General features: G+C 41.4%; 1 protein-coding gene across 4 annotated transcripts in view; it reads left to right on the top strand.

Annotated features, from left to right (window-relative positions):
* The window catches only part of LOC101166941 (kalirin), a 67,505-nt gene that overhangs the window by 30,551 nt on the left and 13,280 nt on the right, over window positions 1-23,674 (top strand). Inside the window, exons 20-45 of one of the 4 annotated variants that reach the window (XM_011482977.4) lie at window positions 726-889; window positions 975-1,094; window positions 1,838-1,917; window positions 3,200-3,338; window positions 3,622-3,756; window positions 3,877-4,030; window positions 4,172-4,287; window positions 4,550-4,672; window positions 4,986-5,168; window positions 5,301-5,425; window positions 5,515-5,581; window positions 5,657-5,766; window positions 6,615-6,684; window positions 6,768-6,857; window positions 9,602-9,694; window positions 10,074-10,185; window positions 10,267-10,457; window positions 12,341-12,442; window positions 12,515-12,669; window positions 13,384-13,486; window positions 16,845-17,006; window positions 17,080-17,260; window positions 22,998-23,054; window positions 23,134-23,237; window positions 23,333-23,464; window positions 23,536-23,652. In XM_011482977.4, the coding sequence (XP_011481279.2) occupies window positions 726-889; window positions 975-1,094; window positions 1,838-1,917; window positions 3,200-3,338; window positions 3,622-3,756; window positions 3,877-4,030; window positions 4,172-4,287; window positions 4,550-4,672; window positions 4,986-5,168; window positions 5,301-5,425; window positions 5,515-5,581; window positions 5,657-5,766; window positions 6,615-6,684; window positions 6,768-6,857; window positions 9,602-9,694; window positions 10,074-10,185; window positions 10,267-10,457; window positions 12,341-12,442; window positions 12,515-12,669; window positions 13,384-13,486; window positions 16,845-17,006; window positions 17,080-17,260; window positions 22,998-23,054; window positions 23,134-23,237; window positions 23,333-23,464; window positions 23,536-23,652 (3,185 nt within the window). Of the gene's footprint in view, window positions 1-725; window positions 890-974; window positions 1,095-1,837; window positions 1,918-3,199; window positions 3,339-3,621; window positions 3,757-3,876; window positions 4,031-4,171; window positions 4,288-4,549; window positions 4,676-4,985; window positions 5,169-5,300; window positions 5,426-5,514; window positions 5,582-5,656; window positions 5,767-6,614; window positions 6,685-6,767; window positions 6,858-9,601; window positions 9,695-10,073; window positions 10,186-10,266; window positions 10,458-12,340; window positions 12,443-12,514; window positions 12,670-13,383; window positions 13,487-16,844; window positions 17,007-17,079; window positions 17,261-22,997; window positions 23,055-23,133; window positions 23,238-23,332; window positions 23,465-23,535; window positions 23,653-23,674 lie in introns of all 4 variants that reach the window. The other 3 variants (XM_078943314.1, XM_078943293.1, XM_023964367.2) reach the window with 3 other exon arrangements.

The raw sequence follows: 23,674 nt of genomic DNA, 5'->3' as shown, positions 1-23,674 counted from the left end.
TGCTTTTGTTCGGGAGGCGGTGACAGTTTTAAGTATCTCTTTGTGGGTCCAGTTTTTTCCCCCAGTTTCTCTAAAAAAAGAGAACTCTTGAAAAACTTGAAGGATTCCTGAAAATACCCTGCCATGGTGCAGATGTTGTAACTCCAGTGACAGGGCAGGAGATTTGTTAGAATATGTCGTCCATAAATGTTTGCTGTTTTTGGTTTTTAGTCCAGGGTTAGCCGTTTGCGCTTCAGGGGTTTTGGTTTCAAACGAGGGGATCAAGAAGGATTAAGAATATTAACCGGGATGGGATGAGGTTAAATACATAAGATGGAAATTTATTTAATATTGCGGCAGAATGAAATGTTTGGTAGCAATAAACTCATTTGAAAACACGGTAAATTGTAATTGTATCAAGAAAATAGACACAGAGGAAGTCCTGAGCTGCGGTGCAGCCAATTCTGTAACGCAGTGATGATATTAGGGGTGGAAAGGGGGGCAGAGAGGATAATGGGTGAGGGGGGAAAAGGGGGACGGGGGGGTTACTATGGAAACTGCTCTCTGAAGCACACTGCTGGTCCCCATGGAAACCAGGGTATTGAATTTGCTATGGAGACACACACAGGCAAACACACTCATCCATGCATGCAGACACGAGCACAGGTGTACTCAGACGCACACACGGATTCATCACTGTACCTCGGAGCACCCACAATGCCGTCTGTTTGGAATATGTGGCCCAGGTATCGAGCTGTCAGACGTGGAGGGTGGGCTGTCCTCTCAGGTGGAGGAGCTGCAGCGCCTCCTGCAGGACAAACAGAAGGAGCTGCAGCAGATTGCCGATCACACGCATACGCTGCTGGAGCAGAACCTGCAGCTGAGACACCTCCAGAGCCAGGTCAAGCAGGTAACAGGCAGAAAAGGGGTCACATTGACCCGCGCTGACTAAAGAGCAGAGATCCCACTCACTGCTCTCTGTGCCTCTGTCCCAGGTGCTCGGCTGGATCTCAGAGGGGGAGGTGATGCTGTCCTCCTGCATGTTGAATTCCAGCTGTCTGTCAGAGGCGGAGCAGCTGCAGAAGGAACACGAGCGCCTCCAACAGGCCATAGAGGTTACTGCACAACCCCTTTCACAGTACACCCCCAAAAATAAGCAAGATTTGTGTGCATCTATAGTTCTTATTTCCTCTTTTCAATTATTTTTTTTCATTCTAATCAAATACTTCTATTCCCACTTTAAACATGATATGGTTTAAGTTGAAATACTGCAAAAAATTTCAGTTTGAACAAATTGTTAACACCATAAAAAACTGCTTTGCAAGATTTTAGTTAAAACATCATCTCAAAATAAACACAAATGCGAAAACACATACAACAACACACACACAAGAAACGAAAAAACCAATGCTGTCCTAAAAAATGGAGAAATTACCTTAAAGATGAATGACAGGATAAAAAATATCATTTTGAATGGATAGATTAACAAGATATTATTCCAGATAAGAGACACAAATATTTAACGTAATTTTAAAAATGGATCATTAAGCATAGAATCTAATAATAAATTTGCTTTTCCCCCGGTCCAAATTTTACAGCAGCAGTTGCTGTTCAGGCTCCTGAATCAGTTTGACACACGAGAAATCAAAGTATGGACAAGTCACTGGCTTGGTGAAGCAGAGTCCTCAGAGGCGTTCCGTAAATTTCTGTGACCCTCATGCACAGGGTCAGGCTGATGTGTCACGTCGATCACAGTGGACTCATGTGTTGGTTACCATAGAAACCAGCCTTGGCCACAGATTCCTTCAGCTGAAATACCAATGGAGCCCGGTTCATATTCATGCCTTGTCGCCCTCAGGCTCTGCTGCACGCAGACTCCCTGCAGAGGACTCATCAGGTGGCGCTGGCCCTGCAGCAGAGAGCGGAGCTGCTGGTCAGGTACGGCTTCTGCACACTAAGATCACCTCTGAGCAATAATTGAGTATACAATTATGGTATATGTGAGAAAAAAATTATAAGATCAAAAAAGAAGTTCACAAAAGTTTACACAACTTATTTACATTTATTTGCATTTCATTGACTGAAATTAGTATTTTCCAGAAAGACTTTGCACTTTGTGGCAAAATCCTTATTTGCAGCACCAAAGGTCGGACATTTCTGGTAGTTAAGAAGCAGGTTTCTGTGCATATCAAGAGGAATTTTGGTCCAGCAAGCTGAGGCGGAAACGGATACTCAATACGCTTGTTTACTTTTTAGAATATTGATTTAATTAAGGTTTTTATTAGCCGTGTTAACTTTGAAATCAATATAAGGGCTAAACAAAAGATAACTGCTTTTTAAACTGTGCAAAAAGCTCTCCTGCAGTCGTACACTCAAGTATGAAATGAAATTAACCAAATACAGGTCAGTAACTGTGAGTAATTTTCAAACAAGCATCACATCTAAACAGATCATTGTTAAAGCATCAGTTGTTTCTGCAGAGTCTCTTAGATGTTACCCTGTCTCGTCCTACCCCCTCTCATAATCCCCCTCAGTGCCTTATGCCATCGATTTGCCTTTGAGACTACCATCTGAAAGTTAGCAGACAGAACGAAATGCTTTTTAGTTGTTCCCAAAAAGCATTTTTCTAGAAAAGTTCGCCTTACACTAAGGTTTGTATGTAATGGTGTCCTTCATCAAGGAACACAAAGCTGATAGATCTATCAATATAAACTGCATCCACTGCTACCTGGTATGAATAATGTTTGGAAAAAAGGAGCAACTCTAGAGTCCGTCACAGCCAGAAACACACTTCTTAAATATCTTGACTGTTCCTAGAAATCATGGTGACCCTTATCCAAGCAGCACAGCAGACATTACTGAGTTTTACAGCCGGGGTACAAAAACCAGGCTGTGGGTTGTGGTTAGCAATCTTGCCTTATGGTTTGAAAGCCATGGTTCAAATCCGGGTTGGGACCTTTCTGCTTGGACTTTTGCATATTCTCCTGTTGTGATCTAATTGAACTGTCACAGTCAGAGTTCTTCTTGTTTCTCAAAACTCCAGTCCTGTTATGTCACAGAGTCAAGTAGCCTACAGATAAACGATTAAACAGTCAAAAAATTTAGAATGTGTTATAAATACAAATGTCAACAAATATTGTCTGATAAAAACCGTTTTTTTAAAGGACCAAACTGATTTAATCTCGGTTGAACTCATGTTTGCTTTGACTTCCCTCCACAGGTCTGGCCACTATGATCCAGATGCAGTGAGGTCCTGCGCTCAGACTGTAGCGCTGCATTGGCAGACACTAATGCTCAGGATTGAAGACAGACTCAAACTGGTCAATGCGTCGGCTGCTTTCTACAGGACATCCCAGCAGGTAACACTGACCAGCCACACGTTCAAACGCTGGAAAAGGATTAGGTCAATTGACACCGTCTATCTAATAACTGTCAGTTTATTGTAAACAAACATCAGCTCTTTTAATGTGAAAAAACAAGAACAATTAGTTTTGTACACATGTTAACTACGACCACCAAAAAGGTGTTGGAGAAGATACAAAATTGACCTAAGTGCTTGGTTGTTTCAAAATCTGACCTGGTAAATGGCAGGAGGAATGGAAGATTAGCCTTTATTTTTAAGAATCAACCACATGTTTCCAGGTATGTGGGGTCCTGGAGAGTCTGGAGCAGGAATACCGCAGGGAGGAGGACTGGTGTGCAGGAGGAGAGAGGCAACCAGAGCAACTGCTGCCGCTAATCAATAAACACATGGAGCAGAAGGAGGCTTTTCTGAAGGTGAGGAGAGGACAACAAAGATTTGATTCATTAATACTCCATATAAATCTGCTTTAAGTGCCAAAGCGCATTTCTGAGGTAAAAACTGGGGTTTGAATCCCGTTATTATCTTTTTGACAGGCCTGTACTCTTGCGAGACGGAATGCAGAAGTTTTTCTCAAGTATATCCATCGCAATAGCGTCACCATGGCAAATATCTCTGGCCATAGCATCACTGTCTCTGGGGTCTCTGAGGTTACTGGCCATTCCAGAGTCCCTGAACAACAGGTCAAAGGTGAAGAAAAACAACAACACACATTTAGCTAAAAACTCTAACTAACTAAGTAACTAACAAAAAAAACAAACAACTGCAGCGACACTGGGATAGAGCCTTGAGGGACACCCTGACTAATTGACTTACTAATTCTATGCAAAGGTATCCTTAGTGAGCTGCTCCAGAGGGAAAACAGAGTTCTTCATTTCTGGACTTTAAAGAAACGCAGATTGGATCAGTGCCAGCAGTATCTGATGTTCCAAACCCACGCACAGCAGGTAAACTTCCTCAACAAGGAAGTAGGGAAAATATTTGGTTTACTCTTTTGTTTTTCTGTTTTTTTACTATATAAAAGTCATTGCTAGCTAGCTATTAAGAAAATGTTAAAGCTATTAAGCTCAGTGTGTTTAAAGATGTACAGAAATATCTTGCACTGCTCTGGAACTATATTTTCTTTGGTGTTCAGATTTACCTTCATGCTTTAAATTGAACTATTAACATACCTTATCTATCAAATCTATTTTTTTTATTTCTTTGCAGGCTCTTGATTGGTTGCAGCAGTCAGGTGACCATTACTTGGCCACACATACGTCACCAGGTGCAACCATGGCTGAGACACAGGAGCTGCTGAACCAATACAGAGAGTTCTGCATTTCTGCAAAGGTGGTTGTTTTCATGCTTTTGTTAACACGGTTTACATTTTAGCTGCTAATCCATCGTTAACTGAGCTTTGATGGAAAATAATTAAAAGACAGACAAACAGCGATGTTTATACTCTGTCAAAATGTAGAGCTACAAGCTACAAGCATGGAAATGGAAAGTGACAATAAACAATACAACACAATCAGGTGTTTCTACCTTAATGAAACAATAAATGCTCGTCCAACCATCCAAACTTAATAAAAATATAATACAGCTTTTAAGAAAATATAGTTAAATAATTAGTAAGTTTTAAAGATGGTGACATTTCTTCTAGCACACACAGGAGAAGGTTCACCTGCTGATCCAGCTGGCTGAGAGTATGCTGGCTAAAGGTCACACCCACCGCACTGAGCTCCGCCGCTGCGTTTCAACAGTGGATAAGCGCTACCGTGACTTCTCTGTCAGGATGGGACAATATCGCCACCTGCTAGAGACAGCGCTGGGAGGCTGTTCTCAGGTTGGAACCCCTAAACATATTCGTTTTTTACTTCAAGTTCTATAATTTTCTAATCAGCCAAGAAATTTGATCAAAGAAATCAATAAAAGATAGAGAGACAAACCCTAGATGAACGTACAATGACCTTTTCAGGACAATAAAGACCTGGAGCTGGAGCTGATCCCCAATAGTCTCTCGGACTCTGACCCAGAGGTCAACCTATCTGACCCAAGTCACCAAGTCAGTGATGAGAAAAGACGGTCCGCCCGCAAAAAGGAGTGAGTACCCAGTAAACGTTTATTAATGTCTGCAAAGCTGTAGAACACAACTTCTTCACAACTTCGAACTTCCATTTGTTTTTTTCCAGGTACATCATGGCAGAGCTCCTTCAGACAGAACGAGTCTATGTCAGAGACCTGCAGGAGTGCATAGAGGTTTGTCCCTGGACAGTCAACATTGTACTTCTTCCTTCTAGTTCCCGCTAACAGTCATGCTATCTCCTGGCACAGACGTACCTGTGGGAGATGACAAGCGGTTCAGAAGATGTTCCACTCGGTCTTGCCAACAGTCACTACACTGTGTTTGGAAACATTCAGGACATCTACGAGTTCCATAACAGGTACAGCTTAACATGAAGGTTAGGTTGTACTACGGTTTAGTATATGATTCTGACCAAATTGGCTCTCAAAAGGGGCCCACAAAAGTCTCTTGGTTGCTAGTAAACACTTCAAAGCTGCTCTTGATCAAGTTTAGCTGAGATGTCGTTTCTTCACCAATCTAAAATACCAGTTGTCAGAAAAACCCCGTCTGGAATGTGATGTCATGTAGAGGAAAGAAAGGGACAAAATCATCTTCAGACCTGCCATAGTGGAACCCTTGAAAGAGGGATGATTTGCCCAAAAGAAAGAAACCGCAGCGTCGCCAGTAGTGTGCCTTGGGGTACCCATTGGTTAGGTAATAATATGAAGAAGTCAGCATTTGCAGTGAGATTTAACCCTTGTGCTATCTTAGATGACCCCACCCTTACATTGATGTGTTCTCCCTACCATGACAAAGGTGGATAAAGGTGGAAAGATTTCATGTAATCCATGGACACCAGCGAAGATCACAAATCATTGAAGAAAAAAGGTTCAGCGCACTGTCAAGTGGGTCTAGATGACCCAACTCCCAATGGTAAAGTGCCTAGGATAGCACAAGGGTTAAAGAAGAACCATGTCAGGTAGATTGTGAAAGTGGAAATCCTAGTGTGTGTTAAACATTTGTTTGAAATAATTAAAACTTTTACATTGTTCAAGCAAATGCAACAGAGCGTATACCATCCTTTACATCCAGAGTATAGTGATGCTGGAGGTACTAGAATAATTTACTTAAGTGTATGAACGTGGGAAGTTTACAGCCAGGAAGTCTCTGGTAATATATAAGACAGTGCGTATTATCTTCTTTTCACATAGTAACTCTGTTTTCCAGTATTTTCTTAAAGGAGTTAGAGAACTACGAGCAGCTTCCTGAAGACGTGGGACACTGTTTCGTCACCTGGGTAACCACAACAGTTCCATGTATTTTTTTAATGAAAATCCACATTGCAGTCTAAAGTCTGTCTCTTTGGTTATTTCCCTACAGGCTGATAAGTTCCACATGTATGTGACGTACTGCAGAAACAAACCAGACTCCAGTTTATTGATCCAACAGCATGGAGTGGGATTTTTTGAGGTCAGTTTCTTATTTTTTTTAACACATATTGGGATTTTTCATTTTTTTTACTAAGACACCTTCAATGTCTTGCTAAATGATCTGGCTCTACTTTGGGGTATCCCGGTTCATCGAGGCGCCAACAGAAGGAAACTGAGCAGGATGAGATTCAAATGTTGACTGGTCTTCCTGAAAATGCATCTGCTAATGGAAGATCAAGCATCTCCGACGCTTTGAGAAATGCCCATAAAACTAATTTACCAGAGTGGGCAAGTGGACTCACTTTGGCCATATGGATAATGTTGAACACATCCGCCTGAAGGATTCCGTAGAAAAAACTTCACACCGCTGCCTCAACGCGCCTTTTAGCGACCACTTTCAAGGAACAGTCTATGTGAATGCCTGTCGACCAGAATTTCAAATTCCACGTTCAGAACGCTCGCTGTGCAAGAGTTTAAGTCCAGTCGAGGACTCTGCGTACAAATTGGCCGTTCGTTGATCACCAATCAGGGACTTGGATTTAGTAGTGACGTGTGGGCAGCGTCCTTTTTAAAAACACAGAAGTACCAATTGTTAATCTTAATATTTGCTTTTTTCTGCCCGGCCGGAATGTTATGACTTCAAATCTTTAATGTATGGGAATAGAGCTGTGAAAGAAAAAACCTGGAGATTTGTGGGATTTGGAGTGCTTTGACTTAGTCAATTAGTAGGGGGAACAAGCCCCTTACTACTTGTAGGTGGTGGACATGCGCTTGTAAACAGTAAAAATATAAAACAAAAGAAGACGACACCACTCCGTGCCCTTCCGTGCTTGTCCACCGTGTGAACATCGCTAGCTGAATGCGCGCTCATGAAATCGCATGTAGCGCATTCTTAAACATGTCACACTGCAGGCAAAAAATGCGCAAACCTCTACAGGACATGCACGTGACCCACATGAAATATTAAGGTTGTAGACTGCTGGGTGGAGCTAAAATATTCATGCTTATTTTTTTTCTGTGGGCATGCTGTGGACAATAGGTTGTATACAACACGTAAGGGTAAGTGAGGGTGAAGTAGGGGAAAAACTTATGGATTTTTATTACTTTTGACCCACCCAAATCCTATGAACTGTGCTAGGAACACGAACAGGATTGGTGTTCACATGATAAGTGTAGGGTCCTTGTGGTGCAGTTTGTGGGCATCCTATGGACGTCCTACAGGCACTTACGTTTCACATGCAGGCTTATGCATGCACCCCAGGCAGTTGAGTGTGGTCCGTAAGGGGCCAGTTCCTAATGACTAGACTGTACGTCCTAATTCTGTACAACTTGCATTAGCCTCACGAATACTTCATGATACACTTACGACATGCACATTCCATTTTCACGTCCCCCACAAACACCTCAACACACTTGATGCAAGATACACCTGCACCCCTCTTAAGATGCGGCCGGTCCTCTCTACGACCCTCTACGGGCTCAGACTACCTAAAAACCTGCAACGCCCGTACAGGTCAATAATGTTACAGGTTATTATAGCTGGAGAAAATAAGGATGTAGCAGACATTTCTTTTCTTCACCTCATTTATATGAATTAATGAACTCCAATTTTTTTCACCGAGAGGTTTGTTTGCCTTTTTGTGCCCGACAACTACTCAAAAATAATATGGCGCTGCTGCACTGATCATATTGATTGTGGATCATGTGGTGGCATGGTCTACACAAACATTTTTTAAAGTTTTACTTTTTCTAAAATACTGAATTGACATTCTGCTGGACAAGGCTCCTCCAAACTGAGCATGCTCACATCACCCAGGGCCTGCTGCAGGTCAGACACAGACTGCTAATCAGTTAGTATGCAGGAGATGGTTTGCAGACTGGTGATCACATGTATCACCAAAGCTGCTCTCTGATGACATACTGGAACGTTTCTTTGATCTGAATCCTTCACAGACGTCTGAATATGTTATCATTCTCTTTCGGCTCCTTCATCCCAGCAGCAGTGTAAAGCTCCTCCAAAGCCTTCTTTCCTTGTGTTTGCCTATGCACTTGTTTTGCACACATTTGTGCAAGTTTTTAGTCTTTGGACCAAAAAATCTCTGCTGATGTTGTCTTAAAGACTCACTGCGATAAAAATTGTATTTTTGTGTGTTTTTAACATGTTCTTGTGTCATTTCTATGATGATGGAGGACATATAGGGAGAAAATTAAGCTTAAACTTGCATTCCTGAGTATTTCTTAATACAAATTGTTGTAAATCAGGAGCAGATGAAAAAATACCGTTAGAAAAAGATCGTATTTGTACGTCTTCATTTTCCTCAGCCAAGTATCTGATTGATAACTGTACAGCTGGACAGCTCTGATATTGCCAACCGTTTTTGTTACACTGCTAATGTTCGTTTGGGGATGTGAAAGGCTATAAGCTAGCGGGACAGCAAGGGGGAATGGGGGCGGGGTTGCTCTGCATCAACGGTCCCGCCCACAACCAATAGGTGAATTAATGAAGAACTACTGCTGCTCTGCAGAAACTATGTTTTTTTAATTTTGACTAAAAATGGCATAATTAAGGGAACACTTTCAGAATAGATCAGAAGATGATGAAAGCGGGTTTTTGAAAAAAATCTGTTTTTATTTTTCAGTCTGACAAATGTTATGAAAATATTGCAGACAAAAAAATGATAAAAATTGACTTTGGTGTAGCTAACTATTGGTCTTGCAGGTTTACTTGTGGAAAGCAGCTTGTTTGATATTAATTTTCCGTCTTTCTTGCTTGTGTGTATAAAGGAGGTGCAGAGGAGACACGGACTTGCTAACTCCATCTCCTCTGCGCTGATTAAACCGGTCCAGAGGATCACCAAGTACCAGCTGTTGCTTAAGGTAACCTTTTATTCAGTCGATTGAGTTCCATATGGAGCAGAGAGACCCTGAGTGTAAGCAAAAAGAAAATATTGGCATAGCTGTGTTGTTCTGCAAGACTTTAGAGATTTAGACTGAGTGTAGTTTTTGTATTTGTGTGTGTGTGTGTGTGTGTGTGGGTGTGTATTGGTGGCCAATGGGGTCCTAGAATCCCTGATAAAAACAGTGTTTGATTTCGGGAGCTTTTTCGAAATGTGAGTGTTGCTGCAGGCTGAACATATTGACACTTTCCTCCATTAATTTCCCACAAAGTAATGGAGACAGACAAATGCAGCCATTTGGGCACAAGGAGGCCTACGTGGTGATGAAAATTCAGTGTGACAGAAGTGCTTTTGTGCAGGAGCTGCTGGCTTGCTGCGAGGAAGGCAAGGGGGAGATCAAGGAAGGCCTGGACGTGATGCTGAGTGTCCCAAAGAGAGCCAACGATGCAATGCACGTCAGCATGTTAGAAGGTGATAACAGACTCTGCAGATGTAACAAACAGACCACTTCAGTCGTACTGTCTCTGACCACCTCTGTCTCTAACCCGGCAGGTCTGGAGGACGGGGTGGAGGTGCAGGGAGAGCTCCTCCTGCAGGACTCTTTCCTGGTCTGGGAGCCTAAGTCTCTGATAAGAAAGGGGCGGGACAGACACTTATTCTTGTTTGAACTGTCACTCATCTTTAGCAAAGAGATTAAAGACTCGTCCGGCCGCACCAAGTATCTCTACAAAAGTCGCTTGAGGGTAAAACGACAGCTATGATTCTTATTTTTAGATATACATCTTATTTTTAGACTGAATTCGCCACACTATGAGCGCACAGTCAATGAATGGCCTATTTTTGAAATTATGTCATACAGGAGAAGCATTAGGCAAGATAAAAGAGCCAGAGATAAGTCAGTCAGACTTTATTACCCGCCCTCACAGCTACTCTTGGTGGTATCACGCTGCACGTTAGCCACGCTAGCGTATTAGCAATATTTGTACATTCCTACATCGTTTGCAACGCATGAAAAACAGACCAATGCTATTAAAACAAATGTTACTGTGACTACGCAAACTCCCATCCTTGTTAGTGACATAAAAAAAATAGTCCGCGGCTGCTACATTTTAGCTGCATTTGCGCAAAAAAACCCCTGTTTTTCCCAACCTTGTTTGAAACGTAAAGAAACAGGTTGACACCACTTAAACGTCCTTACCTTGTTAGTAAAAATGTAAAAAAACAACAACACACAATCCGAAACCAATACATGTGAGCCGAGTTAGAGCATTCACAATACCTGTAACTCCCAACCTTGGGTGTAACACGTAAAAAAGGTTATGTCACCGATTTAACAAAATGAAAATCTAATCAATACGAGCATTTTACTACGACTGTGCTCTGATGATAAATATGCTGATTGTTTATCTGAAAAATTCATTTAAATACATCTTTTTATGCAAAAATCGTTCAAACGCAATGCATTTTGGTCTATCTTCGCCAATCTAGTGAGCATTGATGCACACTGGTTTTTTGCAGAGACTTCTGGGAAATTTGTAAGGCACTGGATTTTGAAACTGTAATTTCGGACATCGCTGCAAAATTTCGAATGCACTATATAGTGCATTATGTAGTGAGTAGTGAATGAATTCAGACACAGTCCAACACCACTACACATTAGCCATGTTAGCGTATTCACAATGCCTGTATCTCCTAACCTTGTTTGCCATGTGTAAAAATCCAGACTGATACTAACAAAAGTTAGTATTACTACGCTAACTCCCAACTTTGTTGGTGACACGTAAAAATAAGACAGTCCGAAATCACAGAATCACTCAACCTTGTTTGCAACCGAATGAATCCACCAGTAAGGTGCTCTGTATTATAAGGCACACTGTTGTTTTCAAGGCTTTTAAGTGCACTTTATGATAACTTTTTTTTTTTAAACTAAAACTGGTACTTTTTGAACCAAACATATTACTGCGAGTCAGGATGCCTTGATTTGTCTGGAGTCATAAAACTTTATATAAAAGCATTAAAAAGGTCTTAAAAAAGCGTCCACCCATTGCAGCACTATGACGTTTAGGGCCTTTTTTTTCCCACAGATTCAATTTTGTTGACTTTACTCTGACAGTGATGCCCTCACAGAGTCATTAAATGTTTACAGGAGGGTGGACTCTGTTGCAGATGATTGTCAGAAGCTCTGCCTGCCTTTGTTTCTTTTTTTACATAATTTTTTTTTTTTTGCCATTTTGTAAACATTTTATTATATTTTCGGATATTTGAAGGCCTCTGACCCAGACTAGCGGAAACACTTGAGTGCTTTAGTTTATGGGAATGTCTGAGTTTTTATTTAGCTGTGGTTTTATGGCAGCTTTTATGTGACTAATTACACTTTGAGCTGTTTAAAGATATTTGACGCCTTCTGTGGTTCATGAGCCTCCTTCAGTTTTTAGAATTTACTTACTATAGAAATGTAATTTATGTTTTTTTCTCCCTGCTTTTTTGTGCTAGAATGAGATTATGCTGCATCACCTCTGTTAGATGTGAACAAACAGGAAACAGGATTGAAATATTTGTATGTGATAATGTATGTTTAAAAAGAAGATTAACCCAGTTTTAAATGTAAATGTCAATCTTCCATTAGACGTCAGAGCTGGGAGTGACGGAGCACATAGAGGGGGATCAGTGTAAGTTTGCACTGTGGGTGGGACGAACGCCGACATCAGACAACAAGACCGTCCTGAAGGTACAAATTCAGTTACATTAAAGTAACGTTTTGAATGAGATGTATTCCGACATCCCGGTTTCACGCTTTCAGGCTTCATCCCTCGAGCTAAAGCAGGAGTGGGTTCGCAGTATCCGACAGGTGATCCAGGAGAGGCGGGGTCACCTGCGAGGCGCACTGAGGGAGCCTATCCCGCTCCCAAAAACCCCCAACCCCACGCTGGGACGACAGCGCAGCATCACCCGCAGGCAAGCATGACGAGCTTTAGACTTCTGTTTTCAGTGAAAGTGAGCTTTAGGATTTTGCGATGGAAGATAGAAACTATGCTGTCTAAGACCCACTCCCCCCAAAAATTGTGTTTTTGGGTGTTTTTAACATGTTCTTGTGGCTTTTTTCTAATGATATAGAAAGATTTCATTAGAATTTTTGAGTATTTCTTTATTCAAATAGTTGTTATTCAGGAGCAGACCAAAAAAATTGTTTGACCAAGATCGTATTTGTGACATAGAAAATATTCTGGGAGAGCCACAAGCTCCCTGCTCCGAGCTCGAAGCAGTGAGGGGAAAGGGGGGTGGGGTTGCTTTGCACTAACAGTTCCACCTACAACTCAGAGGGAAATTTCTAATTAACTCCTGCCGCTCTGCAGAAATTATGCTCTAGAAAACGACACAGGTTTTTTTGATTGAGCAATAACAGCATAAACATAATTCGAATGTTTTACAAAGGATCAAAATATGATCACAGTGGGACTTTAAAGGGACGGGAGTTCATAAAAAAAGGGAAAAAAAAACTCAATGTTTGCAAATTTTAGAATAAAGTTCTCAAAAAGAGACTTGACAGTAGAGGAGGCAGTTGGGAAAATTTGTAGCTCCAGTTCCAGCAGTCTTAAAAAAAATTGAAAAAAAGAAAAATTGTGGGATTATTTTTGGCCACATGGATTAAAAAAAATGTGTGACTTTCAGGGAGACGAGCGAGGACGCAGACAGCCTGGGTGATGCCAGCAGTCAGCCTGACACGGTTTCCATCGCATCACGAACGTCGCAGAACACTGCCGACAGCGACAAGGTAAACACACACACACACACACAAACACACACTCAGAGGGGTGTGTCGAGCGCCTCATGACCTCAGCTTTGCTGCAGCTGGCTGGGTGTGAGCATGTTTGCTGCGTTTTCTCTGTCCACACTCTTCTAGAAACTTTCCCTGCTCCACGCCGCTACAGAGGTATGTTTCACTTTTGCTTTTTACCTTTGGGTAGTTAAGGGGTCCAAGTGGTGACCTCTGACCCTTGATATGTTGAATTGAGCTGAATGATGGTAAAGTGATTAAAAGGGAAGTGGAATGGTGAGAATATTTACGACAGATATTTTGAGGTGTGTACCGAAGATAAACTCATAAAAAGTAGGGGTGTAGGAAATAAAAACGGTGATATATCGGTGGCATATATCGATATATCGATGTAGCGATATATCATTGTACCAAAAGAAAAGTACTATGAACTTGCTTGGGTAAAATCAACATGAATAGGAGATACAGTTGCAAGGCTTTTTTGTGAGGTCATTAAATGAAAGGAATTTTACCATTTCACTACAATGAAAGTCATACTCTTTGAAAAATATATTAAAATTGTTCCGGTAGAAAATCTTTAGAAGAATTGGGGCAAGCAAGATATTACAGACAATTTTATAATCATTTGCAAACAATAAGAATTAATTTAAATTTTAAAAATACAATTAAAATAAATAATTATACTTAATTCTATTTTGAAAGAGTCTTTAGCCAGGAGATGGAAAGGAGAGTGTTTTTCCAGGTGTTTGTCAGAGATCCAAAGGGTGACGTTGGTTTAGCTCGGTTTCTTCAGCTTCTTCTTTTCTTTTGGAGCAAACCATCCTGTTTTCGTCCTCCATCAGAGGCTTTCTCTGGCTCTCACCATCAGCTCAGTGCTGGCGCTGCAGCTTTGATGAGCAGACCCGTTTTGAGGCTGTCGTCTCCATTCAGCTCCTCTGCTTCCCCCTCAGTAAAACCCCAGCTGCTTTCATTTAGTCGGGAACCCCCCCCCCCCCCTCCTTTTTCCCCCAGAGGTGCTGGCGGTGGGTGTTTCCTCCCCCGAGCTGGAGCACATGTGCTAATGCAAGCTTTTAGTCTTTTTTTATTTTATTTTTTTATTGAACATTTTCATAATACAAATATAAGAATACAACATGTATAAAAAGACAATATAAGAATAGAACACAGTTCTGAATACAGAATAAAATAATTTTGACCTTTTGAAATGTGAGCTATTAGTCAGCAGAGTTGGTGGTAACCACGGTAACCATGTTTCATGTGACGCTCGGCGGACCAATGAGGGTGTGGGTGGCGCAAAGCAGGATGATATATGAGGGTCATCGGTCAGGTTGCAGCAACAAAGACGCTCTGGTCCAACTGGATAGACATCGCTTAAAAGGAATTTTTTAAAATGTAAAGAAAAATGCCTGTTTCAAGAAGAACGTCAAAAAGTTACAACGTAAATTTCGTGAAATGAAAAACTTTTAGAGAAATTTTGAAAAAAAAAAGTCTCAGGTTTTCATCGTAAAGGCCGTCTTGCTAAAACTAGTGATTTAGACCAAACAAACACATTTTCGTAGGGAAATCTTGTGGTTCCCTTTGATGTTCATTTCTATAACACCCAGAAGAGAAAAAAATGATAAAACATTCACAAAACACACTCAAATTACAAGAATCTTTTGTTTAACCCTTACTAGTCTTTTTATAGTTTATCTTTAAAACAGCTTTTTTGTGGCAATGCTTACCATCCATATTTTATTTCAACCCCAAAGAAATATTATTTTAGGATTATATTACACAATAATTCCAACATGAACCTGAAACTCTCCAGAAAACTAAATTTTCAGAGACAAAATGAAAACTGTCTAAAAAAAACCAGACGAAATTCCACTCAAAGTTCGTAATGTGTCAAAACTTTTTGTGTTTGTTGTAAAACAAAAATTTTAGGGCTAAAAACATTTTTAAAACCGCAACACTAAATTTTGAAGTTAAACGATGCTAACAGCGGGGGTCGTCGTTCCCTGTCTCCCGCCCACCAGACGGGGTGGGGCGAGCTGGCGTCTGCTGCCAGGTGGCTTCCCGGGGGTTCCTGGGCCACTGGCCTTGCAGCTCTTTTCCTTCCCAGTTGGGCGGTCGGTTTCTGCCGCTTCCCCCATTTTGTCCTTGGTAGGGCTGGCGGGCAGGTTGCACGGGTGTGCAGTGCTGGTTGTTACGGCCTGCCTCTGGGGGTGGTGGCGGGAGGGGGCTTAGGGCTCCTGGATGGTGCTGTGCCTCTCATCTGTGGGCTTGCGTAGGTCTCGAGCGGTCAGGGCATTTGGTATCGCCCCAAGCGCCTAAGGGTGGGACCCCTGCCCTGGCGGGGGCTCCGGCTCTGTGTGCTCTCTATTCCTCCGACTCCTCGGCTAGGGGGCTGCTGGGTCTTGGCCTCCAGCTCCGTGGTAGGGGTCCGTTGCGCAAGTGGGTGGTTGTTTCCGGGTCTTTGTCTCACTGTGGGGCTCATGGATACCTGGATCGGCTGGGCAGCTGCGCTGTCTGCCCCTAGCTCTGGGATGCTGGGCCTCTTGCCTTTGCTGGAGCATTCAGTGTGATCAAAGGACACTCTAAGAAGCTTATTCCCTTTTGCACAAAAATGGGCATGGGTATTGTTTCCACACCCCTCTTCAAGAATATTGGTGATGAATATTGTGTGCATAAGTGTTGTGAGATCAATCTTCCATCAATATTGTACGAATATACTTAAACCTGTAAATAGCTGTGTGCAGACTATATGTTGGTGTGTGTAGGTGTGTGCATGTGAGAACTAAGTCATGCATTTTACTTATGACACTCTTATGTTATGATGTCATGACTCTGTATTATCAATTTCATTTAATTCAATTGAATTTTATTTTTATAGCCCAAATTCACAACAACAGTCATCTCAATGGGCTTTGATTGCCCTTATCCCCCATCACTAACATCCCTCTCTCTCTCTCTCTCTCTCTCTCTCCTTTTTTAAGTCCAGTCCAACAAAGAATGCATATAAACATAGTTATTATAAATAAAGCTTCGCCTCAAATACAAAAGGGGCTTATACAAATAGACACTCTTTTTGTCTGAAAAACCATAAACCCCTTTTGTAACAGTAAAATATGTCCAACACAAGAGGCCTTCAAGCTCTGATCTGCTTGCTCAGCTGTTGGACTGGACAAGTTAAAGAAAAAACGATTTGAATATAAAACAGCAATATTGAACTGTGTTCTTCCTTCTCTCTCCTATTTGGGTCTTGACATTTTCCTGTTGTAATGAGGCTGGTTTACCTGCTGGTGGCGCTCCGTGTTGTGGATGTGTGTGCTGTTATCACAGAACCCTCACCAAAGGATCTATGTGTTTGCAGCTCTCTGGGGGCTGCGAGCTAGTGGTGGTGCTGCTGGACTTCACCTCTGGAGGACCGGGAGAGCTCAGCGTCCGCTGCGGCCAGACGGTGGAGCTGGTGGAGCGCTCTGCAGACCGGCCTGGCTGGTGTCTGATCAGAACCACGGATCAGACGCCCCAGCAAGTAAGAGATCAAGGCGGGTAAAACAAATAAAAACCAATCACACCTCTGACTTCACGGCTTTTCCCTCCCACAGGAGGGTTTGCTGCCCATGAGCGCCCTCTGCCTGTCGCACTCCCACAGTGCAGGTGACATGGAGGGGCTCCTCCCAGCCTCCACCACCTCCTCTAGCACCTCCTCCACCTGCACCACCACCTCCTCCTCTCTCAACTCCTCCTCCACCACCACCTCCTCATCCACCATGAGCGCAGCAAAGGGTGAGTGTCCGGATGCCATCCGTCTGAACTTGTTCGTTGCCAGATGTTTGTCCTCCCAGTCTGTAAACAGGGTTGTTGACAAACAGCTTCAGAAGCACAACGACCAGCAAGCGCCTGCCAGCCGTGGCGTTTGCACCGTGTCACTTCCTGTTTAAACCGAGGCAGATTTAAACTTCCTCAGACTGTTGTGATGTCCCACATCCTGCTGATCCCTTGGTTAGCCCTAAAGATTGAAATGCTCTTTTGTGAAGCTATAAATACACACTGTCCCTGCACTCTGCAACAGCAGTCGGATAGGAAATATCTACTTTTTGTGTGTGTGCATTTTTTAAATCCGAATCTGACATTTTTGAGCAAAATTGGATTTTTTTTTTTGCCATGCAGTGTACCCAGCTCAGAAAACCCTGCTTAAGTGAACAGTGACCCTCAACATTCAGACAAAACAGGCCCAGTTGAAATAATTACACCAACCCAAACTGCTCCAAAAGTTACACAATGATGACAAAAATATGGTCACTAAAAACAGAAATGATCACAATTTTACTTGGCATTAGTCAGAACTAATTGAACGACCCTTACTTTGAAATAAACAAGGTAAACTGCCATTATAGATAAACAAAACAGAAAGATTTAAATAAAGAACTGAACAGTCTAAATGACTTAAAAAAATAGTAAACAATTTGTATTTCTCAAAGACAAAGTGAACCAAAGAACCAAAATAAACATCTAACATAAAAAAATTACACAATTTATGAAAGATAAACCAAAAACAAGCCTAAAACTACAGCATAACAATAAACATGAAATCAGAGAAAATAATACTAAACTATCTGCAAACATAGGTTTGTTTTTTTATATATTTTATTATATTAGCCAACATAAAAAGCCTAAATAAGGAACAAAATGTTTTAACAAAATTTTGAAGTTAGAAGATTATATTAATTATTATTAAACAATAATCGTCAAAGATTTAATATAAAATCAATTCAACAAAGCAAACAAATCAGTTGTTGAAAATCCAAAGTCCCTCTTCGTTCAAACTGAAATAAACATCCCTAATTCTCGCTAACTCTTCCATCAGCAGATGGCGCTAAAGATTAGCCACTTTTATCAAACAGAAACGCCGACTTATTCTTGTGCTCTAAGGTCGGCTAAAGTCGTTTAGAGAGCAAATGAAACCACATGAACGCGGCTTCCAGCTGATAAAGATCACACACACACACAACAAATGCACTGCACACACACGCACACACCCACACACAACAAATGCACACACACACACACACAACAAATGCACACACACAAAAACACATTCACTGAACTCATGGTCCAGAGGTAAAGGGGTGTGGGGATTAAACATTAACACCAAAAAGTTTTACGCAGACAGGAACCTGACTGTGAGTCTGTGTGTGTGTGTGTGTGTGTCTGTGTGGGTGTGTGCGTGTGTGTGTGTGTGTGTCAGGAGACCTGCTGGGTGTTCTTCCTCAGACAATTGCAACAGCAGTTTAAAAATAGTTGTTTTCAGGTCAGCTAGCTGTTTGCTTTTACTTACGCAACGTTTTAAAAAATGCAATTGTCATGTTAAATTGATTCATTTTTGTCGGGTTAGTTTATGTATGTCACAGAAAAAATAAAAATTGGAACCTTTTTTTTGATGCATGTATTTGTTTTTCAAATAAATATGTTGCTGGCATTTATTTCCTTTTTATTTACCTTACTTTCTTGATAACTTAGTTTATTTCAAATGTTTTTTAAGTTAATTTGCAACAGACCAATAGTTTATGTTGATATTTTTTAATCTTGTTTGTTTTGAAATGATCCTGTCTTGTTATTTGATCTTTCAAAGTAAAAACTTCATAGTAAAGCAGAATAGAAAAATTCAACTTTTCTTTTGTCTCTTTTAATGGGATTTTAACTTTTTTTTCATTCAATTTGTCATTACAACTCTATTATTCTAATATTCTCATAACCCCTTTTTTCCTAAAGCAGTCATTAGACCACACCCCTTTTAGTAAACCCCCGCCTCTTTATAGTAGCCCCACCCCTTATGTCTTAGCCAGTGGTGCGATTTCATTCAGATTTGTCCAGAGAAGCTCCCGTCCGTTGCTGGCTGTAAGGTTTACCCCCGACTGTCCTCGAAGCGGATTGATGTGGCGGCATGCGGCGGGGCAGAGGTAAATGCTGGAGTTGTTCTGCAGTTTGGGGATGGATTGTGGGAGAGGAAGAGGACGAGCGAGGTGGGTTCACAGTGAGAGAGCAAAGTCGTGTCAGAGGGCAGCAAGAGTGTGTTGGTTAATGAGTGACAGAAGGAAAGAAGGGAGTGTTGGTCTGCGTCTTTAACTGTCTTTGGAGAAACCAGATTCTGACTAACATTTTAGACGTGAACATTTGTGAGTCATGTCTGTATGTGGATGAAGAGACTTTCACACACTTATGACGTATGAGGTGATGCGAGACACAAAAATGATTGTTGTGTCAATTTAAAGATTTGTGTACTAACGATAGAAACTTGTTTTCCAACATTAAATCACTTATTCAGTCACTTTAAAAGCTTTTGTCTGGGCTTTAAAGCTGTTTAAGTCTCTTGACGTGTCTGCAAACGTGACATGACAACCCCGTGATCTTTGAATGGTTCTTTGACAGTCCATGAAGGAATGAAATAACCCTCTTAATGTAAAGTTTATACATTTCCAAAATGTCTGATAACTGAAAGAAAAACACAGAAATACAGAACAAATATTGGGCAAATAGTGTCAATTCAAAAGTGAATGAATACTTTTTATTTTACATAATAACTTCTCTGGCTTCGGTGGAACATGTGATGCAGTAAAGTGAACATCTCAGGAGTTCTGAGCAGCTTTCAAATATTTATTTTCCTGCACAGTCCAACCTTCCTGCAGAGTCAACACACAGTAGGTTTAGTCTACCTTTTGTCTTTTTTGAGGGGTGAATGTAAGCTACAGTCATGTGAAAAATGTAGGACGCCCCATTGGTTATTTGGCTCTCTATCAAGAAACAATCACTTTACCAATGTTTAATCTTTAATTTTGGCAAACTTCAGTCTGGCCTTAATGTTTGCCTTGGAGAGCAATGATTTTCTCCTTGCACACCTCCCATGAACGTCAAACGTGTGTAGTCTCTATCTGATCGAGTCATGTACTTTCACATCAACAGGAGCAAATGCCTGCTGTAGGTCCTGGGATGATATTTTAGGATTTTTGGTGACTTCTTCCACTTGTAAACAATTTTCGGGATGGTGGAATGACTGATGTCAAATTCCTTTGAGTTTTTTTTTTTTTAATCCCTTACCGGACTCGTCATTCCAGTCTTCTTTTTGAGGGTCTCAGGCAGCTTTTTGGATCTCACCGTTGTTCTCACTCTCACTTCAACCTTCAGCAGCACATCAAACTAAATGTATATCCTGGATAGTGATGTCACAATTGTGCACCTGTTGTGATACAAAGGAGTTTGATCATGGTCATTTTAAGTGGGAAAATATGCGGGGTGTCCTAATTCCCTCTTATCCAGAAATTACATTCTTTTTAAATTACATTTCAAACAAAGTTTTCAACTGAATTTTTAGAATTTTATTAGTTGAGTTATTCCACTTAGAGTATTGTTTAAATAGATAGTAATCGCCCACATGTACAAATATGTTATACGGATTTTCAAAGGGTTTCCTAATTTTGTCACGACTGTACTTAGTGCACCACCTGAAACAACTGAATTTCCACCTTTCCCAAGACTGGCCGTGTACTTTCACTAATCTGGATGGGGCGGCATCAAGCTCAACACCAAGTCAAGACACAGCCCTGCAATGGACAGCTTGACGGCTCATGGGGAGACTCGCGTCCCTCTACTAGACGTCTAGATCCATTTAGATCAACACATATTTAAGATGTTGGACTCCTGTTCACCATCCAACAGGGCTTTGTTAAATTTTGTAAGGGTGACTAACCATTCTCACCCGTGTTACAGGGCAAAGATGGAAGGGGAAGGCTGAGCTACCGGGCCAAGAGAGGAAATGGGACAGGGCCTAAAGCAACATTTAAGCCACCACTTTTGATGAAAAGTCTATGTAAACGTGCACAAACACGTGTGTTGGGCTTTAGTGTCCAAAACGCGCGTGTTCACACATCATTACCCAGATTTTTTGGACAGTTTTTGGGCTCTACGTGCAAAATTCAAGGCTGTTGAAAGTTAAACCAGGTTGAACTTTGACCAATAGGGGACTCGGATGTGGTAGTGATGAATGGATGGCATCACTTTTAATTCAAGGGAGTACCAACCATTTGAATGTCATTTTGTATTTCGGAATAGAGCAGTGAAAGAAAAACCTTGGGCAAGATTCACAAGATTTGTGCCACTTTGACATTTTGCACAAAGCCTCTTCCAGCTGTTGGTAATGGATGTGTGCTAGTAAACAGTAGTAAAAGAAGAAGAAACCCCTCCCTGCTTGTTCAGTGTGAACACCATGTGCATTCAAGAACGCTTATTCAGTGGGTTCAGGAAATGTGCATCACATGCCTGGTATGTATCCAAAGTACCATTTCTGAACTTAAAGCTTATTTCTATACAACAGGCTAAGTCCCAAAGTGGACATTCCAGGAAGATGTCGCCCCAAGTAGACCCTGTTAGCATGTTGGTTTCATGAACGCCGTCTCTTAAAAATTTGTTGCAAAGTTTGTTGGAGAATATGGTTTGTGGAGGTGGAATCATGAAGTCAAAGTGTGGAGAAAACATAGAGAACGCTTTTCAAATTATTGCACAGATTGAGAAGCATCTACTGGTGGAGGCGGTGTGATGGTGTGGGCCGGTAGGTCTCTCAGTAAATAAAAGAGAAGCTTGGAGAGAAGCTAAATTCAAAGACATGTAAAGACGAGATTTCGTAATAAGCAGCGATACCAGGTGTTGTCGTAGGGGGTTTAATCAGAGACCACCTCCAGAGTTTGGGCATGACTTCATTGTCATTTGGACATCAGTTTGGCTAGTTTTCCCCCCCTTTTTTCTATAATCTGACTCCTGTTTGTTTGGTTAATTCGTTCTTCAAATCATAATAATTCAGTTCACCAAACAGGAGTCGATGGCAGAATAACGAGTTTGGTGTTGGCGGAGATGACTTGGTTCGTTTAATGAGCACATACTTCAACCCATCCCCCAAATAAATGTTCCTTACCAATGTGCCAATGCATAAATGCACAGGCTTTAGTTCATTTTAAATGATTATTTCTTAATTTAAGAATCTTTTCTTTATTTTTTTTATACTGTATTTCAGTTTGTCCTCTGTTCATATATAAGATCCTGTAACTCTTGTACTATCTTAGGCACTTTAACATTGGGAGTTGGGTCATCTAGACCCACTAAACAGTGTTCTGAACCTTTTTTCTTCAATGATTTGTGATCTTCACTGGTGTCCATGGATTACATGAAATCTTTCCACCTTTATCCACCTTTGTCATGGTAGGAATAACACGTCAAAGTAAGGGTGGGGTCATCTAAGATAGCACAAGGGTTAAAAGGACTTCAAATAGAAGATTATTCATATATTTTCTATTTTTTTTATAATGGATCATTTTGGTTCATTTAAAAAAAAATCAATCTTAATATTTGGAATCATTTTTTGACAATTTTACTTGAATATATTCTCATTTCCTTGGTTTCCATCTCTATTTTAATCTTCTCATTGCTGTGATGTCATAAGCTTTTATAAAAGACTCTTGGCTCTTTGTATTTGCAGATTCCAGTCTGTTCAGTTCTGAGGGTTCAGGCCTCCCGACTCAGACCAGCAGTCAAAGTAAGAAGATTATAAATAAGCAGAGTACCACACTCTCAGAAAAAAGTGTCAACTCCCTGACTTGTTGTGGTTCTCTCAGGTGCCACCTCCCCCACCGTAGGTGGACCGGGCGGAGCTCCAGTAGGTGCAGTAGGGTCTCCGGGGCCCAAACGGAGCGGCTCTGGCACAGGCAACACGTTAAAGGTTTGTTTTGAAACCACCAGCTTTGGAGATCTTTCAAAAGATCTCATAGGTAATTGCTGAAGTGGTCAGTGGTACTAACTGTTGTCTTGCTGCAGCGGTGGTTGACCAGCCCTGTGCGAAGGCTGAGTCAGGGAAAAGCTGACGGACAGAAAAAACCTCCAATCAGAGCCAGGAGGCGGGACAACAAGCTCGAGCTGGCCACGCCCCTTACCGTAAATACACAGATGGTATGTATCACATCTAATTTCCACACACTGGTTGAATTCAGGGTGCAAAGCAAACTTGCTTTTCTAATCAGCAGAAGGCAAGAAAGGAGGAGGCGGGGCAAAGTGGAGGGGAGGAGGAGCAAGAGGAAGAAAGCCACACCCCATTACCTCCACCGATGCAGATTATGAAAGACCCCAACAATCCAGAGGTAAATATGGAGTTTTATTACT

The sequence above is a fragment of the Oryzias latipes genome, chromosome 2 (genome assembly GCF_053564925.1).
Source record: "Oryzias latipes strain Hd-rR chromosome 2, Olatipes_Hd-rR_3.1".
NCBI classification, from domain to species: Eukaryota; Metazoa; Chordata; class Actinopteri; order Beloniformes; family Adrianichthyidae; genus Oryzias; species Oryzias latipes.
Note: the sequence above shows the minus strand (reverse complement) of the source record. Positions and strands in the feature narration are given on the sequence as shown.